The following is a 17,698-nucleotide window of genomic DNA, read 5'->3' as shown; positions in this document are numbered from 1 at the left end:
AGAATGCCTTGTAGGCAAACTATTCAGCGTCAAACTTCTACAAGATACTTCACAAACTATTCACATTTTAACTCTATTATTAACAGAAAGTAATAATTTTTCACCCTTTTTAATTGTATTGCCTTGAGAATATAGTTACAACATACCAAACTGGTATATGGTATATTATACATATTATACTGTAGTCTATACACTGTTTAATCTGTTTGTTTGTTTGTGTGTGCGTGGTTGAAAAGTTTCTGAAAACATATAATGAAAATGTAATGCTGTCATACAGTGAAATCAAAATTAAATTGTTTTCAATATAATTATACAAAACGCTACAACAAATACTGTAGAGAATATGGTCTTCGCCTCAACAGATTTCCCCGGCTAATGTACATTGCTAAACTTTCCATGCAAACTGTTGGGAACGGCGCCCTCTGGTGTTTTCCTGAAGGAGCAGCTTTAGAGACACGATTATCAAAATTTACAGTGGAAAAGCAAAACAGCACCAGAAGGCATTAATTACACGGTCATCTCGATGCACTGCTTCAGTTTTGTCAGTCTTCTACGCCAGTGAGATATTCACTAAGAAATTAGCATTTATTGATGTCAACTCAGGTGACAACATGAACAGGCAAAGTCCACTATAGTTAAAATAACATCTTCAGAATGCAATGCATGTTGTACTGTGAAATGCATTAGTGTTGTTGCAGAACTGATTTTTTTATTTTTTTATTTTTTTTATTTTTTTTGGTGTTTTCCTACTGACTAAGCAAAAGCAAAGTGAAATATGTCTGTAATGTCATAAAATGAAGCGTAAGGCAGCTGGAATAAAGAACAAATCACTGAAGTAAAATAACATTTATTTCTAAAAAGCAGTGAATTAATTTAACATTTGATAATTTTGGAATGACAAATTAAAATGTAAAAACCAAGAGTACTTTTCCATTATATTACATAAACAGACCAATTACATCAATGAAGATTCACAGTCATCCATATAACAAGAGTCATAAAATGTCGTGTAGAAGTAAATTAAGAAAATATTATAGAAATTTACTGAAAATGTTTCGCAACACAATAGTGTCTTCATTGTCACTTCAAAGGAAGTGTTTTCTTTATATTTAATGTCATATTCAAGTTTTTTTTTTCTCATAAAATAGAATCCAAAGTAAAAACAAACAGCAGTACAGTCAGTGTCAGATATTTGGTTAGAGAGTCTGCAGACTTTTGTTTTTGGTATAATTTATATAAGTACAATTATATTTGCAGTATATTGTTAAAGGAACACATACAGAATCACTCACAAACTGTCTTTTTAAGAATACTACTCTTCTAAAGAAAAGCCAAGGCATTCAAACCATTAACACAAACAGAACAAACCATAACAGACATCCTCCCTCAGAGACTTCAGCAGCTTGGACCATAATTGTCCCCCTAGAGAAAACACAACAGTATACTGCTGGAGATGCAGGATCCAGTAGGACAGAAGAACAGTCCTGTGAGGAGACTAAGGAGGTGTCTAACGGGAGGCGACAGTGATCCAGTGGGAGGGCAGAAGATGAGGTCTGAAGTTTGCTTGTTTTGTGAATGTGAAATCACACAGTGTAGTCCAGCTCTGCATTCATTTTGGTGTACATTTCATAGATGGCGTCAATAGTAGCTCTGAAGTTTACTAGGAACTGCCGCACTTTGTCCAAGCATTCTTCCTCTTTTACCTCTCGCCCTCTAGAAAGAGCTTTGAGAAAATCTGATCTGTATGGTGCGGCATATAGTGCTGCCTAAAAAACAGAGGGGCAACATCAATAGGTTTTTCCAAGCATTTACAGTCATCACAACAGAACTGTCTAAATTTCACTCATTTCACTTTTACATGATGAAAAACTACCTTTAACTTGTATAAAAACAACTGTTGAAGACATATATAAAAATTTTTTTTTAAGAAACTTACTTGAAAGAGCTTCTGGACAAACCAGCCATGATACTTCTTCAGTGCAATCTCATAAGCTTTGGTGATGTTGACTCTGATGAGGTTAGGGTTGTTTTCATCTTTATCCCCATCCACTAGACTCTGGAGAAGAGCCTGGATAAAGCGTAGCCCCCTAACAGAAAAAAACACAAGGTTTTATTTAAAGGCTTAGTCAATGTAAAAATAAAAATTCACATTCAAGTAGTTTCACAGAATGTTCTTTGTGCTCGTTTTCACAGAATGAAACTGAATGGGCACAGACGTTGTCAAGCTCCAAAAATGTCATAAATCATCAGTAAATGATGACTGAATTTACTATTTCTTTAAAGGAATAGTTCACTAAAAAATGAACATTTGCTGAAAATGTATTCACCCCCAAGTTATCCAAGATGTAGATATGTTTTCGTCATCAGAACAGATTTGGAGATATTGAGCACTACATGACTTGCTCACCGATGGATCCTCTGCAGTGAATGGGTGCCGTCAGAATGAGAGTCTAAAAAAACTGATAAAATCATCACAATAATCCACAAGTATCCAAATCCAAACGACTCCAGTCAATTAACGTCTTGCGAAGTGAAGCGCGTGTTTGTAAGAAAAAATCCATCATTGAGCAAATAGATGCTTCTGGCCAAAATAGTAGCTTATTGGAGTCCATAATCCATAATAACACTTCTTCCAGTGAAAAAGTCCCCTGTTAAGTCTCAAAATCCACCAACATATCTGTTTCGGATTGCTTTGATGACTTTTGAAGTTGACGGTTTGAAGTCTTAAATATGGATTTGTTTATTAGTAACAAATTAGCTTTTTATTATTTATTGTCTATTAGCTTTTCACTTAACAATACATTAATTGATGGACTAAAGTCTTGTGGGTAATTTGTAGATTATTGTGATGTTTTGACCAGTCATTTTGACGGTACTAATTCTTTGCAGAGGATCCTTTGTTGAGCAAGTGATGTGATGCTACATTTCTCCAAATCTGTTCAATAATGATGGCCTGAGGGTAAGTACACTTTTTAGCAATTATTCATTTTTACTTGAACCATTTCTTTAATACAGACAGAAACAGGATGTCTCAAAGTCCATGTTTTTGCTATGCAATTTTTTAATTTAAGTTTTTCACTTTCACTTCTAAAAAAATAACAAATAAAAGAGGTCATATGACTTTGCTAAAAAGAACATTATTTATTATGCATTTGGTGTAATGGAATGTGTTTATGCGGTTTAAGGATAAAAAAAACATTATTTTCCACACAATGTACATTATTGTTGCTCCTCTATGGCCCGCATTTCTGAAGCATGTCGATTTTTACAAGGCACATTGGTCTGAAAAGTGAGGTGTACGCTGATTGGCCAGCTATCCAGTGCATTGTCATTGGCCAAATACCTCAAGCGTGTGCCGGAAATATTACACCCCTTAATATACTGTAATGCTGTGTGAGGCAAAATGAGGCATTTGCTGCATCCAGTGGGAACATAATTACTGAATATAATGACTTATACTGTCTTTTTTACACGTTGCATTGGGTATCATGCTGCATAAATATTAAACCATGTCTGGAATTGTGATTGTAAATACAACTTAACCACTGATTTCTAGTTGTGTCCTCTTTTGGAAGGCCAAACAAAGTAGTTTCGCTTTCACAACAAAACACACAGTATCTCAACGACATGGCAGAGGCAGCAACAATACTACAGCGAGAATAAAAGTTATGCCTTCTTTCTTTGCGTGAACATTTGGGCAGTGTTATGCAAATCTTCCCACACAGTGAAGAAGACATGTGGAGGCATTTTAGGAGAGTGTGGATGAGTCTTAATTTCTATAAAGAATATCTTTTTGGGCTTGAGACTTTAGTCTTTGCAACTTTAGGGACCTTATCTATTGCCAAACAGCTTTTAACACTCCAAAAAGAAAGGAAAACTTGAAATTGCATCATATGACCCCTTTAAAAAACTGTTTTTCAGGCCCAGCCTTGCCTTTTCAGCCACATTAGGGCAAGTGTTGCTCCTACTTTTGGCCACTCGTTTCCATGCATCTCCTTCTCTGCTTCCAAAATGTTCTGCAGGGTTTTAAACCTGGTAGGGTTGCTGTCATACACAGCCTTGATTTTCTTGAGAAAAAGCAGAGAGATTGGTGGAGTTATGATTGTAAAAGTGATATTGTTCAATGCTTATCAACCGTGCATATCACGTGGTGAACTTACAGTGATGTTACCCGTAATATCAGCTTTGATGGGGGAAAAAACAGCAGAGCCAAGGCAATCTAAGAGGAGATAAAGAGAACAGATTAGTAATATTTAAGTACATGCAAATATTTTAATAACACTTACACAATTTGCATGTATTTGAAATGTTGCCTGGCAACCTACTAAACACATTAAAAGTAGATTGTTATGCACATGTGAGAATGCAACATTCTTTCACAGAGTTGTGAGGTAATCCTCTTTTTACATGCTAGGATTTTTACAGGAATGTAGCAGATACACTGAAAAAGTATTGCCACCTCTTATCCGTTAGAACTTAAAGTGAACTCTGACATTACCGCCTTCAAAAAAAGAGGTCTGAATAATTAACTGTGCTTGGAGAGCATGACAGATTTCTGAAAGCACCCATGTGGTTCATTAAAGTTTCAGCACCACCCATTATCACGCTGAGACCAAATGTATTGCGAGTCTGATAATGAAACAAACACCTGTGGAAATGGAAACGCACCAAATCACTTCTGTTTCCATTCCTGAAACCTATAAATACTGTATATGCCTTTTCATTTATATTATGCCTAAATGCCTTTTCATTTTATATTTGTATTACACTTCTTCATTAAAAAAGTGGTTTGATTATGATTTAATATGGGTTGTTTGCATGCCTAAACATAAATTAGATTTTAAATGTTACTTTTAAAGACTGTATCTTTAATAATTAGGTTAGTTTAGTTAGGTATAACTGGATTAAAAACCTTATTAATACTTGTTTAAAACTATCAACACATCAATATAATAAATAAATTCTGGCCGATACCGGATAACCTAATAATGAATTATTATCATGTTATGACCATTAATAAATGGACAATATTAAAGTTCTTTACTATTTTGCCTAAGCAAATTAAATTTAAAACATTAGCAACAAAAAACTATTGTTTAAAATGGCTAAAGTGAATTAAGGCATTTTGAGAAATGCTAAAATTAAATTTACAGTGTTATTATATTATCATTCTTAAAGATTAGCCTTTAGTGAGTGTTAAAATGATGGCAAAGCTCATTTAAATGTAAAAATAGAGGAAATGAACATGCACAATTAAATATGTAATATTGTTCAATATATATCAAAATAGTGATCAATATTAATAAATTAAAGGTGAGTTTACATTTGCAGTTTGCTTCTTTTGGTTTTATTGGTCAGGATCAAAAAAAAGTAAATTATACATTTATTTCTGGTCCGCTTACTGTTCACATTGTAATTTTTAATATATAAAAAAAAACTTAACAATATATAAAACAAAAAAAAATCACATCCTGATTGAACGCAGGGCTAAATGCATTTCTTGTTTGTGATTATATATGTTGCCATTTTTACCAGCTGATAATTCACAAAGAGCTTATAAAATGTATGAAGGAGTCAAAACAGCAAACAGAGACTGAGGTTCTGGACACCTGTACAGAACTGTAATCAAAGTTGTTACTAGTGAAAAGAAAGGTGGTGACAATTTTAGCCCACTAAATCCAGAAGTCATGCAATATATTCACTTACTCTTATATTAATCATTTTAGTATATATAGTACAAAGTCAGCTTGTATGCCTGAGAATTTAATGAAAAGCTCAAAAACATCCAATTTAGTCAAAAATGCTTTCGAAATATCTCCTCTGTCTCCTCCATAAAAATGGTTTAGTCTGATGGTTATACATCATTTCAGTTTAGTCAGCTACAAAAAGGAGATACAATTTCAATAATTATAAAAAACAAAAAAAAACAATCAGAGTTGAGACTGCTCCGAGAAGTAAGAAGTAAAGTTACAGTGGAAGTGAAAATGGGCAATTTGATGGGTTCATATTGCTATTCATGGCTCAAGTGACGAAAAGAGAATGCTTTTTGGTTCAAGTCAAAATCTGAAGAAATGTTGGGTCTCGGCCCATTTGTTTGGTTATTCAGATGAATTATACTAAAACAGCAAGTGTAACAGAGTTTGTTTTAATCAAATCAAACCTGCCAAGAAACAGCACCAAAAAAAAAAAAACAGGACACTGGTGCCCCTCACAAAAATAGATGCATGACGTCCTGTACCAATATTTTATGCAGGCCGAGGATCTAAGCCCCATACAATCAAACTGCCTGAAAGAACATTTTTGATACTTAGAAAGTGATATACAGTATGTGTTCTTCAAGTGAGAGACGAACCCAAGTAGAATCTCCAGACAGAAGTGATATGTTCAGCAGTGTAGGGCTTAAACCAGCAGAGCCCATAGGAAAGATCTAGTCATCGGTATTTTGTACTGTTAGCAAAAGGAGCATCTCTGGTTACAGAAGACTCAAAAGCCTGAATGAATGCCTTACAATTACAGAAAACACACACATTCACTCAAATCATGTCTAACAATGCAGGCCCTCAGGGCTTTTTGTGTTAAAGTGTGAATACTTAACAAGAGCTGGAAAACTTAATTTCTGCTTCTGTGGGATTTAGCGACATCCACAACAACCATTGTCCCCAATCACCTTATGACATCACATAATAATAAATAACTCTCTTCATCATATCCAGTTCTTTTTACAACTACAGCAAGAAAATTCGCGCTTTAGTGACAGATGAAAAAAATTACAAGAACAAGAGCTAATGTGAACACCTCAGTCTTGACAATTCAAGTGGCAAATTAATTTCATATGCATTTTTATACATCAATACCAAATAAGGCTTTGAACAAAGATGCTCTGATGTTCCGTTCCACCAATGAATAGAGCAGGGCAACTCAACACCATGCTAATCAATTTTCTCAACTTCCAAAATCGAGGCAGCTAATTAAATTATGCATGCAATAGGTTTGTGACTTTCTTTGTGAAAAGAAATTTGAGCCAAAAAAAAAAAGCTTAGTCCTCAACAGCAAACAATGGCTTCTGCTTGACAGCTAGGCTTTGTCAGACAGTAAATTACTAACAACTTCTGCAGATCACTGAAGATCTTGATCAGGAGTGGAAAATCTCACCCCTGATCAAGGAGCAGGAATATCTTAGATAATCAGCTGACATCACACTTCAGGTTTCTGTAACAACATGTGTATAATTATGTAATTGGATCAGAACTCTTATTCTATAAACATGCATGCGTTTCGCTGCTACTTTGTTTCAATTTATTTACGATTTATTTTGAAAATCACTTTTTGAAGTGATCAACGAGGGAGGGCATTAAACCAAACGCCAGCTATTTTATCATTTGCATATTGAAACAAGTTAACAAGTTACAGTGAACGCTTTAAAACCATCAAACTATTGCCCTACAGATCATTTAAAAGCCCAGCCCAACTAGCCGTTTCATGACAGCACACAGTTTATGCTCAGATCTGAGCTCAAACTATGAGAGATGACGGAAGAACCTACCGAAGAAAGGAGGAAGGTGAGACACCGCCTCGAGAAACGGCCGGGTCTCCACTTGTTTGTCGGCTGGAAGTTGCCGGAACTGGTGCTCCATTAGAAGAGCCATGATTGCCTAAAATGGGCCAAAGTGACTTTTACCTACAACATAAGACGAGGACAACACAGCAGAAATTAAGACAGACCCCGGAACTACCGCCGGACAGAAAGCCAGTGTTTACTTTTCCACTTTTACTAGCGCTGCTGTGCACAGCTGGACAACCCCTACACCACGTCACCGCCCCTCTATGCAACGCACAGCGGAAACGTTTGGTAGGGAGGAGTCAATGCCATCAGAGGGGGCTATATTTTTTTCAATACCCACACTTTACAATGTACAGTTATGAAAATGTTACTGCACAGTAAATAGCCAAATTAAGAAAAAAGATCTGTTACAGAACCTAAATGAACTTAAATCTGCTATTTTCTTTAACTGATATTATGCTGATTTTTTTCACCCATTACAAATTTTAATACAAGTACCACCATTAAAACAGATTTATCAGTTAAAATATAAGTTAAAAAAATATTAAGAGAATCTAAAACTAGTTTGACCAATGCATCAGTCATTTAAGGAGGTTACAGGCATCTGCTCATGACTCTGTTATCATGAAACATCCACTAAGTTTGATTTTTCCAGACCTTTGGACCTTTTTCATATTTCCGGGTTTCTCAGAAGCAGAAGTCGTCATAGCTGGGTAGTCTTCTATAGTGGTGAATGGGAGACTACATCAAATATATATGCAATGTATTCCCATTTTCTTAAACAGCAAAAGAAAAACTATTTTCACAATTTTCAAAAAGAGGGAAAAATAGTGAGACATTGATAATGGCTGTCAGAAGAGAGAACAAGGTCAAATTTACCATTAATCCCACAGCTGCTGTAATTTCACAGCAGCATTAACTGTTTTGTAATCAGCAAAGGTTTAATAATGCAATGTATGGTGTTATAAACATATCCGTTAAAAAAAAATGCAAAATGCTGATAATGAGTGAAGTAAAATATTGAACAGCCAGTTCTCTGTATGTTACTTCTGTTATTGTGGTTTAGCTTTTGGCCTATTAAAAGTTTTCGTTTGGCTGTGTATTTAATACAAGACTGATCCATAATGAAATCATCTCAAAGTGTTTTTCCCTTTTTTTTTCATTTCTAAAAGTGTTTTTTTTTTCTTTGTGGATTATTTAAATTGATTAAATGAATCAAACCACAGCTCTTTGCTGAATCTTTGCTGAAAGTTCAGGGGCCTCATTTAGTTAATAATTAAGATGTCCTTTACCCTGTTACTGATATCAGAGAGTCTTTCTGATGACGATTAGACACGATTATCTGGTCACCATTAAACATTCACATGCAATGTTTAATTCATCCATCAGTACCAACATGACCCAGAAAGTCTTGTCATTCTCTCTTTATTATTACTGGCATCAGATTTAACTCACACCTCAGCAGACTGCACATTTATAATCAATATTTAATCTTCCAGAGCAGTGTTAGTCACCTTCACTGCAGATCTTGATCATTTTAGGAATACCCCTGAAAATCCTTCTGAATATTAGGCTACTGCAGGACCAGCATGTCTGAATTACAAATATTTTAAAAACTTTTGATACTTTTGAAATTTAAACATTTAAAAATGTCCAACTGTGTTATAAATGATATGGATATCAGATTAAATCAGCTAACATAGTAAAAAAAAAAAAAGTATAAAATTGTAGGTGCCTTTAACCTATTTGAACTGCAATGCTGATTTTGGTGTTTTAACAGCTATTTATGCACTAAAAGGAATCACTCTGATGTTATTCTGTGGAGACAATGCACAAGAGGGAACATGCCTGCATTTCCTTTTTATATTTCTGACATATATTCTGACTCATCAAGAAGACTTTTTATAGGCCTACTCTCGTTTCAAGATTATAGAAATACTTTGATTTACCACATTTTTCTTAAACATCTGCTACTGAAAGCGTTGGTGTCATATTTCTATTTGTCGGCTACAAATCAGTGTAGAAATCCGCAGCTTTATCCCCTTTAAAAAAATCGCTTGGCTTTGTCACCTGTTTGTACCTCACTACTCACCGTAGGTAACCAGGAAGTAGCGCCGTAACCAAGTGGATCGCTTCTCTTTTGCTGTTTTGTTTAAGCGTCGTTACCTGCTTTCCTCTTAACTACAGTTTTGTTTTCATATTAATCTTTTGAATCAGAACAGCAGCAGAAGTTCAACGCGTCATTGCGGTAAATTAAAGTCTTTCAGCGTAAATGTTCAAACGGAGTTAGTAAACGGAGTCTATTTTACGTCTTTTGCAGTGCCAGCGATTAACGGTAGTGTAAGCTTTAAATCATGCATCATTAGAGCATGTCAATCATATTTTATAATCACAGCATTTTGTGGATTAAAACCGACTGCTTCAGTGATTGCAGGTCAAGGTCTTTCATAAGGGTCCGGTTAGAAACAGAGCTTCAGAACTAAACTCCTCGACTGCTCCTCCATGGCTTTACCGACGCTTTCCGCGCATTGGCCGGGTCGTGTGCGGGCTCTGGAGAGGCAGCTGGTGCGGCAGCGGGAGCAGGAGGCTCGCTGGAGGCAGCAGTGGGAGCTGCACTCGCAGTACTTCAGAGAGCAGGAGGTCCGTAGCAGCAAACAGGCGCAATGGAGCTCACGGCAGTCCTTCCAGCGCAGGTACAGTATTGATGGTCAATCTGTCTGGATCCGCTGATGGATTAGTTTCATTATTCACTGAGTTTATTTGAGCCTACGCACAAAGTCTGAGAACACTTCAGCATACATAATAGCCTGTTCTGGGATCAGTCTATGTGACAATTTTTTCCCGCCAAGTTTTCAAATCATCAACATTTCAGTCAGCTGAACAGCATAATACACTTTTAAACACACTATTAAAGTCATTCATAAAGTTAATAAATGTGACATGTTGTTGGAATGTAAATTATTTGGTACTTTTCATTCTATTAAGCCTCTTTCTGAGAAGTAAAAACTTTTGGAACACTTGATACAGTGAGCTATTAATTTAAACATATGGATCAATCAGAAGACAATGTGATTTAATGGACTTAATGCATTTTGAAATCAATTTGTTTATGATGATTTTATTATTACTTTAAATGTATTACTTTATTATGAATATTGCTATGATTGGCTGATTTCACTAATACATTGGATGATAAAACTATCTCATGAAAAATAAAAAATCCCATTTATATGAACTGGCTTTTGCATGCAATGATGAAGACAATGTATTTATAACAACTTGTTTTCTTGGCGTTTTAGTATGTCAGCATTTCAGCGGGAGCGAATGGAGGAGGAGAAGCGGCAGAAACTGAAGGAGCGCCGGGAGCGTCTGAGGTTGATGCTTCAGGCAGAGAGAGACCTGCTGGAGGCCGAGCTCAGAAATGTTCGTCCAGACAGAGCCACACTGACCAGACAGCTAGAGGGGAAAACAGATGCCCTCCGGTCTGCCAGAGAAGAGAGGAGGAAAAATGTACAGTTTGCACTCTCGTCTTAAAATTATGTTCTGTTATACAGGTTAAAGTGTCTGATTTATTTTTTTTATAATTTTTTTAGCTTGCACAGGAGCTGCTGAGGGAACACTGGAAGCAGAACAACCCAGGACTGCGGAAGGTCAGTGATATATCAGTAAAAGAATGTGTAAGTAAACACATTTTTTATAATGAATGTATTTACAGAACTGTAAGTGTGGGGTCAGCAAGATTTCTTCTAAAGATTTACCTCTAATAAAATTGCCTTACTAAAAAAAAAGCAGTGAGGTGAGTCAGAATTTTTGTGTTAATCGACAGAATTCCTGCAACGAAATAAACCTTATTTTATCAAGAACCAGACAGGACTGTAATTTAATAGGGCAAGTGATGTGTTTCTTCCATGACTGATCTGTAACTGTGAGCTCAGGATTTGGTTCCGAACCCACGCAACCGCTTCTGGAGCATTGTTTAATCAGACATCTCAGTGTCTCAAATGTTTGTGCGTACAGGTGGAGTCAGAGTTGCACAAAGATCACATTGTGAGCCAGTGGCAGGTTCAACAGGAGGAGAGAAAACAGGTGAGACGTTCACAGGAGATGTTACATGACAGTACTGGAATGTTGGCTCATGCATACCAGTTGAGCATCATGTAACATCAACATTATTTAGAATTTTGTGTACAAATAATAGTAGTCGAGTCCTTGGAGAGGAAGGACATTTCATGTGTTTTAAAGAAATTAATGTTTTGTTTGTTTGTTTAACATGGCCAGTGTTCTTTAATGTTATAGCATTGAAATATAACTCTGTTCTGTAACATTCAGGCTGATGAGAGAACTCAGGAGGAGAAACAGCGTTTTGAGAATGAGTATGAAAGGACAAGACGTGAGGCTCTGGAAAGAATGAAAGAAGAAGAGGAGAAAAGAAGACAAGAGGAAAAGAAGCGAGCTGAAGATCTCCGCAAACAGATGGAGGAGCTCAAACTACGGGAACAGGAAGTATGAAATTACTGTAAAATAGATTATACTTGTAATGCATTGCTGCACCAACACCCATGAGACAAATAACAAACACCATAAAGATCAAGTCAACTCAACCTTGTGTGTTTATTAATGTGTGTGTATGCATATATAATTTTATTTTATTTTATTTTTTTCCAAGGCCTATAAATTGCACAAATGTAAGCCTTTCATTCCATTTCGTTCTTGTTCCAGGCTGAGCGTCTTAAGCAGGAGCAGGAGGCTCTAATGTCTCAACGCTGGGAGCTCGAGAAGCTCGAGGATGAGAGGAAGAGGATGGAGGAAAGCAGGAGGAAAACTGAATTTGGGTAAAATATTTAGACAAATTAAGGGATTTATTTTGTCTGCAAAATAACTAATAATAATTGTTTAAAATGTATGTTAAATTAAATAAATCTATAATACAGTAGAAATATTAGCTTAAAAACAACAAGATGAAAATTAGATGTTGCTTTGGCACCTTGCTGAAATAAAAAGTGTATTACAAAGATTTAACTGAAATTTCAAAATTAACAAAAAAAGACAAACTCACGTAACAAAATTACAAAAAATGGAACTAAAATTACAATGAAAACTAAAAATATAAAAGTAAAATTGAAATGTTAATACAAATAGAATAGTATACAGTATAAAGAATGCTAAATTGGCCTAAAGCCACTGTTCTCTGCCTCCACAGGCATTTCCTGACTCGTCAGTACCGTGCTCAGCTGAAAAGGAGAGCACAGCAGGTGCAGGAAGAACTGGTAGGTTACCTCAAAAACATAAGTTTTACACCAAAGCTGAATATAATTTGACCTGACTGCATGTCTGCAATACCTTTCCTGTTCACCAGGAGGCAGACCGCAAGATCCTGGCAGCGCTGCTGGAGGGAGAAGTGGAGGAGCAGAGAGTGGAGAAAGCCAGGAGAGAGAGAGCTGTCGCTGATGCCGCCTGGATGAAGAGAGTCATAGAGGAGCAGCTCCAGCTGGAGAGGGAGAGGGAGGCAGAGTTTGATATTTTATATCGGTGAGTGAGTATGGTCAGAATGTTTGTTAAGAACTTAAAATGTTTGTAGATGGAAGTCATTTTCATACTCTGATTTTGTTTGCCGCCCGCAGGGAGGAAGCTCAGCGTGTTTGGGAGAAGAGAGAGGCAGAGTGGGAGAAAGAGAGGAGAGCCAGACAGAGACTCATGCAGGAGGTGAGACCGTGCACAGCTTGCCTGAGGCTGACGGCCAGCAGATCACTGGTCAAATGCTCGAATATTGCTTTTCTTAAAACCCCTTCAACAGTGCTCTTTACTTACATGCTTCATGTGAATAATTTGATAAAGTTTTGAATTTTAAAAAGGGGTCAAATAATGAGAAATTTTCCTTAATCTTTTGAGAAATAAGTATTATAGATATTTGTCCCAAGACTGATTCTGAACTTGCTGATGTCAGACAGATTAATATATTAGTATATGACTTTCAAACCCTCAGCTAGTAAGTAAGTGCTAAATATCATTTCATCTGCATGCCATCAAGGTCTTAACAGCAAAAAATATAAGTTGGAAGTCAGAGAGAGGGTGGAAAATAGTCATGGAAAATCAAAAACTTTATTATTATATATACATTATCGTTCAAAACATACAGACGTCTCCTATGTTTATTATGGCTGCATTTATTTGATCAGAAATATTGTGTGTATATATATATATATATATATATATATACACAGTGGGGATCGAAAGTTTGGGCATCCCTTGCAGAATCTGTGAAAATATGAGTTATTTTCAAAAAATAAGAGAGCTCATACTAAATGCATGTTATATTTTATTTAGTACTGTCCTGAGTAAGATATTGTACATAAAAGATATTAACATTTAGTCCACAAGACAAAAAAATTGCTGAAATTATTAAAATAACCCCACTCAAAAGTTTGGGAACCCTTGGTTCTTAATACTGTTTGCTGTTACCTGATGATCCTCGACTGTCTTTCTGTTTTGTTAGGGTTTTGCATGAGTCCCTTGTTTGTTCTTAACAGTTAAACTGAGCAGCGTTCTTCAGAAAAATCTTTAAGGTCCTGCAGATTCTTCAGTTTTCCAGCATCTTTGCATATTTGAACCCTTTCCAGCAGTGACTGTATGATTTTGAGATGCATCTTTTCAGACTGAGGACATTTGAGGGACTCAAACACAACTATTTAAAAAGATTCAAACATTCACTGATGCTCCAGAAGGAAACAAGATGCATTAAGAGCTGGGGGGTGAAAACTTTTGGAATTTGAAGATCAAGGTAAATTGTACTTAATTTGTGTACCAGGAAACATACAAGTATCTTCTGTTGCTTATGAAGGGCAGAACTAAATGGAAAAAAATTATATTTCAACAAAATAAGACAAATTTGGCCATCTTCATCGTGTTCAAAAGTTTTCACCCCCCAGCTCTTAATGCATCTTGTTTCCTTCTGGAGCATCAGTGAATGTTTGAATCTTTTTAAATAGTTGTGTTTGAGTCCCTCAAATGTCCTCAGTGTGATAAGATGGATCTCAGAATCATAAAGTCACTGCTGGAAAGGGTTCAAATATGCAAAGATGCTGGAAAACTGAAGAATCTGCAGGACCTTAAAGATTTTTCTGAAGAACGCTGCTCAGTTTAACTGTTCAGAACAAACAAGGGACTCATGCACAACCATCACAAAACAGAAAGACAGTCGAGGATCATCAGGTAACAGAACACAGTATTAAGAACCAAGGGTTCCCAAACTTTTGAGTGGGGTTATTTTAATAATTGTTTTTTTTTCTGTATATTTTAAAACATAATTTATTCATATGATTGCAAAGCTGAACTGCTCAACTTATGATAAAGAAACATTTCTTATTATTATCAATGTTTTAATGATGATCAGAATGATTTTGATAAATATAACATTCAAAAGAACAGCGCTTATTTGACCATTACATAATAAATGTCCTCACTGTCATTTTTGAACAATTTAATGAATAATTTATAAAAAAAATTGTACTGACCATAAACCTTTGATAGTGTTTGTTAGTGTGTACAAAATAAGGTAAAAAAAATTAATACCCCTTTAAAGATTAATGGTTTATTTACTTATTTTATTTCATTGAAATCATGACCTATTTTATAGCCTCTGTGGACCTCTGTGTTTGAAAACCGTTATTATTTTTGCAGTGGCAGATAAAGGACTTGCCAATCTTTAAATTATACAGTTATGTAATTATAATATCATTCATACTATGTACATTTTTAAGAAATTTAGTTAAATAGCTGAAAGTTAGAGTGCGTTTAGATGCTATGATATATTTTTAATCAATATTTGGTAGGTCTTGACAGGACGTCAACAGCAGTTGGAGGAACGAATGAAGGAGAACAGGCTGGCAAGGGAGGAGTCTCTGCAGAGAAGAGAAGAGCTCATTCAGCAGCTGGAACAAGAGAGACTCACCCTACGCCAGGAGAGGGAGCAGCAGGAGGGAGCCCGCACAGCTCGCATGCAGGAGATCAATGCACAGGTCTGTATAGAGTTAACACTGCGTTCTAGATTTACTTGGGTTATATAGATGTCTTCAATTGATGTATTTGTCCAACAGGTGGAGCACAGACGCAAGGAACAGTGGGAGGAGCAGCGAAGACAAGAGCAAGAAGAACTACAAGAGAGGGAGGAGCTTAGACAGCAGGAGGAGGAGCTTCGTACTGAGACAGAGAGAATGATTCGACAGGGCTACAAGGAGAGAGTGAGTGAAGATTCAAGTGTAAATGCAATTATATGAAATTAAATTTGAAGTGCAGTGTAATATAATAACTGATCTATTTTTCAATATGGCAGATACACAGCAGACCCCGGTCAGCATGGACATGAGAGCACTTCACAGGAAGAGTCTTTGTGCCACATCCCCTTTCAGATGCATTGTTTTTCGTTAAGACTTGGGGATATCCATGTCCATGTTGATCTCGGCCACTTTGTGGTTAAATGACAACCAGGTTCCCCCTGCTTTTAATATATGTTAATGATTTTCATTATGGTTTCCTTAAATGATTGCATTGGTACGTTTTAAACCTCAAATTTCCATTGCACTAGTGCTGAGGTTTGCATGTAGGTCTGTTTTTACATATAGATTGTTTTGTATAGATTTCAATGCTGACAAGGGTTTTAATAAAGAAAGCGTTATACATTGTCTCCTGTATTCATATATGAGGAAGGATTTTAACTGGACACCAATGTGTGCAAAAAGTAATGTTATAGACGTTAAAAAAATCTAATTAATTTAAAGGGGGGGTGAAATGCTCGTTTTCACTCAATATCCTGTTAATCTTGAGTACCTATAGAGTAGTACTGCATCCTTCATAACTCCAAAAAGTCTTTAGTTTTATTATATTCATAAGAGAAAGATATTCTGTACCGATCTTTTCCGGAAAAAACACGAGTGGCTGGAGGCGTGACGTGTGGGCGAGCTAAAGAATCACGAGCGCATGTAGGCTTTTGCGTTGAGCGCGTCTGGAAGCTGTGACACCGTGAGGACAAAACCAACCAAAACAAACCATGGCTAACAGTCAGATTCAGCGTATATTTATGATCCAGAATCAGATCCAGAGGCTGAAATTGAACAAGAGCAGCATCAGCAATCAGTCTCTATGTGGTATGTAACGTACTGAAACTGTATATATTTGCTTAGCGGTTTTGGAAAATGACTAAGTTCCACTTTGTCGTCTTTTTTTTTTTTTTTTTTTTAAGCTGTACATGTGGAAAGTGCAGTTTGATGACAACATCGCATGTTGTTTACTTGATGTGCTTACAAGCCGATAGCTAAGTTAACAACACAGAGATATTTGAAGCAGTTTTACTCACCGCATGCGGTTCCAACACACGATCGTGACCCTTTTTCGTTGGGACTGCATTATCCTTAAGAAATAAACGATGTGCAAATCCGGCGTCAAACTGGGCCTTGTTTGTAAAACAAGCATCTTCGAAATGCAGGGAACAAACACAAACACTTGCACAACTCCGTTGATGCTCTGTAAAAATAAACTCCATCCACTGGTCCCTTAATGCTGTTTCTCTTTTGGTAATCTGTGCAGGGTTGTCTTGACCTGGCAACCAAAAACACACTCCTTTTGTGACATTTCACGACGCTCTCGCTCTGATCAGTGAAGTCTGTTGTGCTCTCAGTGCTGTGCTATACGGGAGCGCGCGCTCTTTCAGCAGACGTGCGCTTAGGACCCATATAAGGAAATTCCGCTCCATCTAACTTCACACAGAGCCATACTCGAAAAAAACTTTCCGAAACTTGTGACAAACCGGAAGGAGTATTTTTGGAACAGAAATACTCCTTCAAACGTACAACTTAATTTTTGAAACTTTGTCCATGTTTAGCATGGGAATCCAACTCTTTAACAGTGTAAAAAACTCAGTATGCATTAAATAGCATTTCACCCCCCCTTTAATACCTGGTCAAAACGGCAAAAAATTGGTTTGGTGAGTAGATTGCTTATATTTGAAACTTACTGTAATAAGTTTTTAAAATTTAATTATTACATTTGTGTTTTTGACTGACACTTTGTTCTGGAGTTTAAAAACAGTGCATATCTGTTTTAAAATGTAAAATGTCAGAAAGACTGCTAATTAAATCATGGAAT

General features: G+C 36.3%; 2 protein-coding genes across 3 annotated transcripts; one reads left to right on the top strand and one right to left on the bottom strand.

Moving 5' to 3' along the window:
• Nucleotides 1-831: 831 nt before the first annotated feature.
• Nucleotides 832-7,831, bottom strand: LOC128013052 (glycolipid transfer protein-like). Its single transcript, XM_052595775.1, has 5 exons — nt 7,544-7,831; nt 4,161-4,219; nt 3,934-4,067; nt 1,937-2,087; nt 832-1,766 (listed from the first exon to the last, which is right to left on the bottom strand). Exons 1-5 carry the CDS (start codon nt 7,644-7,646, stop codon nt 1,584-1,586), a joined length of 630 nt encoding a protein of 209 aa, XP_052451735.1. The 5' UTR covers nt 7,647-7,831; the 3' UTR covers nt 832-1,583.
• Nucleotides 7,832-9,624: 1,793 nt separating this feature from the next.
• tchp (trichoplein, keratin filament binding) lies at nt 9,625-16,234 on the top strand. Of its 2 annotated transcripts, XM_052595751.1 has the most exons (13): nt 9,626-9,896; nt 9,987-10,254; nt 10,861-11,071; nt 11,155-11,211; nt 11,579-11,647; nt 11,891-12,064; nt 12,281-12,393; nt 12,762-12,828; nt 12,918-13,090; nt 13,183-13,264; nt 15,391-15,576; nt 15,655-15,798; nt 15,891-16,234. In XM_052595751.1, the coding sequence occupies exons 2-13, from the start codon at nt 10,064-10,066 to the stop codon at nt 15,921-15,923; spliced, it is 1,500 nt and encodes a 499-aa protein (XP_052451711.1). In that variant the 5' UTR covers nt 9,626-9,896; nt 9,987-10,063; the 3' UTR covers nt 15,924-16,234. The 2 variants fall into 2 exon arrangements, with proteins under 2 accessions (XP_052451721.1, XP_052451711.1); XM_052595761.1 differs by having other exon boundaries at nt 9,625-10,254.
• The last annotated feature ends 1,464 nt before the right edge of the window (nt 16,235-17,698 follow it).

Source organism: Carassius gibelio, chromosome A5 (assembly GCF_023724105.1).
Source record: "Carassius gibelio isolate Cgi1373 ecotype wild population from Czech Republic chromosome A5, carGib1.2-hapl.c, whole genome shotgun sequence".
NCBI classification, from domain to species: domain Eukaryota; kingdom Metazoa; phylum Chordata; class Actinopteri; order Cypriniformes; family Cyprinidae; genus Carassius; species Carassius gibelio.
The sequence above is the reverse complement of the archived record's forward strand: the minus strand, read 5'-3'. Positions and strand labels throughout refer to the sequence as shown.

What these genes read in the sequence shown, in the direction of transcription:
- tchp (XM_052595761.1), top strand. Translation starts at nt 10,064, where the DNA reads ATGGCTTTACCGACGCTTTCCGCGCATTGGCCGGGTCGTGTGCGGGCT. An exon ending in GACAGAGACTCATGCAGGAG is followed by an intron (nt 13,265 to 15,390) that starts GTGAGACCGTGC and finishes AATATTTGGTAG; the next exon opens with GTCTTGACAGGACGTCAACA. An exon ending in GACAGGGCTACAAGGAGAGA is followed by an intron (nt 15,799 to 15,890) that starts GTGAGTGAAGAT and finishes TCAATATGGCAG; the next exon opens with ATACACAGCAGACCCCGGTC.
- LOC128013052 (XM_052595775.1), bottom strand. Translation starts at nt 7,646, where the DNA reads ATGGCTCTTCTAATGGAGCACCAGTTCCGGCAACTTCCAGCCGACAAA. An exon ending in TCACCTTCCTCCTTTCTTCG is followed by an intron (nt 4,220 to 7,543) that starts GTAGGTTCTTCC and finishes ATCTCCTCTTAG; the next exon opens with ATTGCCTTGGCTCTGCTGTT. An exon ending in ATATTACGGGTAACATCACT is followed by an intron (nt 4,068 to 4,160) that starts GTAAGTTCACCA and finishes CTTTTTCTCAAG; the next exon opens with AAAATCAAGGCTGTGTATGA.